Genomic DNA, 4762 nt, shown 5'->3' with positions numbered 1-4762 from the left:
TTCTGGGGTCCCCCATATTCTTCTCATCCCAATTCCTGTTATCCCCCCTTCCATCCCCATCCTTATTCTGGGGTCCCCGTTATTCTTCTCATCCTGTTTTGGGGATCCCCCCTTCATTCCCATCCCTGTTCCTGGGTCCCTCTCTCTGTTCCCATCCCGATTCCCGGCACTCCCGACATTCCAATTCTCCGCTCCTGGAGCTTCTCCAAGCTCGACCCGGGACCCCCGGGACCCCCGGGACCGTCCCGTCCCTTCTCTCCAGCCCCTCACCGCCGCCTCCGATCCCCGATCCCATCCCCGGTTCCCCATCCCGATCCCATCCCCGGTTCCCGATTCCATCCCCGATCCCATCCCCGGTTCCCCATCCCATCCCCGATCCCCGATCCCCATCCCCGGTTCCCGATCCCATCCCCGGTTCCCGATCCCATCCCCGATCCCAGATCCCCATCCCCGGTTCCCAATCCCATCCCCGGTTCCCGCTCCCATCCCTGGTTCCCAATCCCGATCCCATCCCCGGTTCCCGATCCCATCCCCGGTTCCCAATCCTGATCCCATCCCCGGTTCCCGATCCCGGGTTCCCAATCCCATCCCCGGTTCCCGCTCCCGGGTTCCCGATCCCATCCCCGGTTCCCCATCCCGATCCCATCTCCGGTTCCCGATCGCATCCCCGATCCCGATCCCGCTCCCATCCCCGGTTCCCGGTCCCCGTTCCCATCCCCGCTCCGCAGTTCCCGGTTCCCGATCCCATGCCCGATCCCGGTTCCCGGTCCCCGTTCCCATCCCCGCTCCGCAGTTCCCGGTTCCCGCTCCCATCCCCGGTTCCCGATCCCGTGCTCGATCCCGGTTCCCGGTCCCCGTTCCCATCCCCGCTCCGCAGTTCCCGGTTCCCGATCCCGTGCTCGATCCCGGTTCCCGGTCCCCGTTCCCATCCCCGCTCCGCAGTTCCCGGTTCCCGCTCCCGTGCTCGATCCCGGTTCCCGGTCCCCGTTCCCATCCCCGCTCCGCAGTTCCCGGTTCCCGATCCCGTGCTCGATCCCGGTTCCCGGTCCCCGTTCCCATCCCCGCTCCGCAGTTCCCGGTTCCCGATCCCATGCTCGATCCCGGTTCCCGGTCCCCGTTCCCATCCCCGCTCCGCAGTTCCCGGTTCCCGATCCCATGCCCGATCCCGGTTCCCGGTGCCCGTTCCCATCCCCGCTCTCACCGCCGCCTCCCCGCCGCTCCCGCTCCTCACTTCCCGTTCCTGCGGCCCGGGGAGTGTTCGGCGACCCGACCCGGCCCCACCTCCCCACCGAGGGCTGCCTTAAAACCACACGAGGGACAGCCCCGGGGTGGCCATGGGGCTCACAAACCGTGAGCCACCGATTGTCCCGCGGGTGACAAACCGGGAGCCACCGAGCGTCCCCGCGAGTCCCAACGGCGACACGGGGGGGAACCAAGATAAGCGGAATGGTAACACCGCGGCCGCGTTTCCAGCCGGGGCTGTTTTCCCCGCGCGGGTTTCCGGACCGGTTTCCAGGGGCACGGCGGAAGCGGAAGTGGCGGCGGGAGGGAGGGATGGAGGAACCGGAGATGCAGCTGAAGGTGAAGAAAGGTGGGACCGGGAAAAACGGGACCGGCAAAAACGGGAACGGCAAAAACGGGACCGGGGATGGGGCCTGTGGACACCCATGGAGATGTTTCTGTGGAGATCTTTCCATGGATTTTTATGGAGAGAATTCCGTGATTTCCTATGAATCTCTATGGAGATAATTTAATGGATTTCCATGGATTTTTATGGAGAGAATTCCATGGATTCCTGTGAATATCTGTGGAGATATTTTAATGGATTTTTATTAATTTCTGTGGGGATACTTCCTTGGATTTCCATGGAAATATTTCTATGGATTTCTATGGATTTTATGAAGATTTTTCCATGGATTTTATGGAGATATTTTCATGGATTTTATGGAGATATTTTCATGGATTTTTATGAAGATTTTTCCATGGATTTCTGGGAGATATTTCCATGGATTTCCTGGATTTCTGTGGAAATATTTCCCTGTATTCCTGTGGATATCTATGGAGAGATTTTAATGGATTTCCATGGATTTCTATGGAAACATTTCTGTGGATTTTTATGGATTTCTATGGAGATATTTTCCTGAATTTCCATGGAAATATTTCCATGGATTTCTATGGATTTCTATGGAGATATTTTCCTGAATTTCCATGGATTTTCATGGAGATATTTCCATAGATTTCCATGGATTTCTGTGAAGATATTTCCATTAATCTCTCTGTATTTTTATGGAGATATTTCCATGGATTTCCCTGGATTTCTGTGAAGATATTTCCATTAATCTCTGTGTATTTTTATGGAGATATTTCCATGGATTTCCATGGATTTCTATGAAGATATTTCCATTAATCTCTGTGTATTTTTATGGAGATATTTCCATGGATTTCCCTGGATTTCTATGAAGATATTTCCATTAATCTCTTTGTATTTTTATGGAGATATTTCCATGGATTTCCTGGATTTCTGTGGAAATATTTCCCTGTATTCCTGTGGATATCTATGGAGAGATTTTAATGGATTTCCATGGATTTCTATGGAAACATTTCTGTGGATTTCTATGGATTTCTATGGAGATATTTTCCTGAATTTCCATGGAAATATTTCCATGGATTTCTATGGATTTCTATGGAGATATTTTCCTGAATTTCCATGGATTTTCATGGAGATATTTCCATAGATTTCCATGGATTTCTGTGAAGATATTTCCATTAATCTCTCTGTATTTTTATGTAGATATTTCCATGGATTTCCATGGATTTCTGTGAAGATATTTCCATTAATCTCTGCGTATTTTTATGGAGATATTTCCATGGATTTCCCTGGATTTCTGTGAAGATATTTCCATTAATCTCTCTGTATTTTTATGGAGATATTTCCATGGATTTCCATGGATATCTATGGAGAAATTTTAATGGATTTCCATGGATTCCTGTGGAAACATTTCTGTGCATTTCTATGGAGATACTTCCTTGAATTTCCATGGAAATATTTCCGTGGAGGTATTTCCATGGAATTCCCTGGATTTCAGAGGAGGTATTTCCATGGAATTCCATGGATTTAATTCCCAATAATTCCCATTTTTTCCCCCAGTGACAGACAAGTTCACAGAGAGCCTGTACGTGCTGGCCAACAAGCCCTTGTCCACAGATCCCTCTGCATTCCATGGATTCTTATGGGGATATTTCTATGGATTTCCCTGGATTTATGTGGAGATATTTCCATGGAATTCCATGGATTTAATTCCCAATAATTCCTGTTTTTTCCCCAGTGACAGACAAGTTCACAGAGAGCCTGTATGTCCTGGCTAACGAGCCCTTGTCCTCAGGTCCCTCTGCATTCCATGGATTCTTATGGAGATACTTCCCTGGAATTCCCTGGATTTATGTGGAGATATTTCCATGGAATTCCATGTATTTAATTCCCAGTATTTCCCATTTTTCTCCCCAGTGACAGACAAGTTCACAGAGAGCCTGTATGTCCTGGCTAACGAGCCCTCAGTCGCCCTGTTCCGGCTGCAGGAGCACGTTCGCCGCTCCCTGCCCGAGCTGGCCCAGCACAAGGTCAGTCCCTGTCCCTGTCCCTGTCCCTGTCCCTGTCCCTGTCCCTGTCCCCATCCCTGTCCCTGTCCCTGTCACTGTCCCTGTCCCCATCCCTGTCCCTGTCCCCCTGTCCCTGCCCCTGTCCCTGTCCCTGCCCCTGTCACTGTCCCTGTCCCCATCCCTGTCCCTGCCCCTGTCCCTGCCCCTGTCCCTGTCCCTGTCCCCTCTGTCCCTGTCCCTGCCCCTGTCCCTGTCCCTGCCCCTGTCCCTGTCCCTGCCCCTGTCCCTGCCCCTGTCCCTGCCCCTGTCCCTGCCCCTGTCCCTGTCCCTGCCCCTGTCCCTGTCCCTGTCACTGTCCCTCCCCTGTCCCCATCCCTGTCCCTGTCCCTCTCCCCATCCCTGTCCCTGTCCCTGTCCCTGTCCCTGCCCCTGTCCCTGTCCCTGCCCCTGTCCCTGCCCCTGTCCCTGTCCCTGCCCCTGTCCCTGCCCCTGTCCCTGCCCCTGTCCCTGCCCCTGTCACTGTCCCTGTCCCCATCCCTGTCCCTGTCCCCCTGTCCCTGCCCCTGTCCCTGTCCCTGTCACTGTCCCTCCCCTGTCCCCATCCCTGTCCCTGTCCCTCTCCCCATCCCTGTCCCTGTCCCTGTCCCTGCCCCTGTCCCTGTCCCTGTCCCTGCCCCTGTCCCTGTCCCTGTCCCCGTCCCTGTCCCTGTCCCTCCCCTGTCCCTGTCCCTGTCCCTGTCCCCGTCCCTGTCCCTGTCCCTCCCCTGTCCCCGTCCCTGTCCCTGTCCCTGTCCCCTGTCCCTGTCCCTGTCCCCATCCCTGTCCCTGTCCCCATCCCTGTCCCTGCCCCTGTCCCTGTCCCTGTCCGTGTCCCCATCCCTGTCCCTGTCCCTGTCCCCTGTCCCTGTCCCTGCCCCTCCATTCCAGCAGCTGTTTTGGGAATTCCAGACCCTTTCCTGCTGCTCTCACTGGGGATTTGCTGTCCTGGAAATCTGGCAGGAGTTTCTGGATTTCCTGCTTGGGGCTGTTCCCTCTGTGCTGGGATTTTCCTCTTTGGAATTCCAGACCTTTCCCCAAATCCTCTCCAGGTCTCCTGGAGTCACTTGAGGATCTGGAAATGGCTCCAAAATTTCTCTGGATCCTTCTCCAACCTTTCCTTGGGCAC

General features: G+C 54.3%; 1 protein-coding gene across 1 annotated transcript; it reads left to right on the top strand.

Annotated features, from left to right (window-relative positions):
* Window positions 1-1502: 1502 nt before the first annotated feature.
* BORCS8 (BLOC-1 related complex subunit 8) lies at window positions 1503-3618 on the top strand (the record flags this gene model as incomplete). The annotated part of the gene is made up of 2 exons (XM_079332925.1): window positions 1503-1591; window positions 3506-3618. Coding segments are annotated over exons 1-2 (150 nt in total), but the record flags the coding sequence as incomplete, so codon positions are not given.
* Window positions 3619-4762: the final 1144 nt, after the last annotated feature.

Source organism: Erithacus rubecula (assembly GCF_903797595.1).
Source record: "Erithacus rubecula genome assembly, contig: scaffold_629_arrow_ctg1, whole genome shotgun sequence".
Taxonomy (NCBI): domain Eukaryota; kingdom Metazoa; phylum Chordata; class Aves; order Passeriformes; family Muscicapidae; genus Erithacus; species Erithacus rubecula.
The sequence above is the reverse complement of the archived record's forward strand: the minus strand, read 5'-3'. Positions and strand labels throughout refer to the sequence as shown.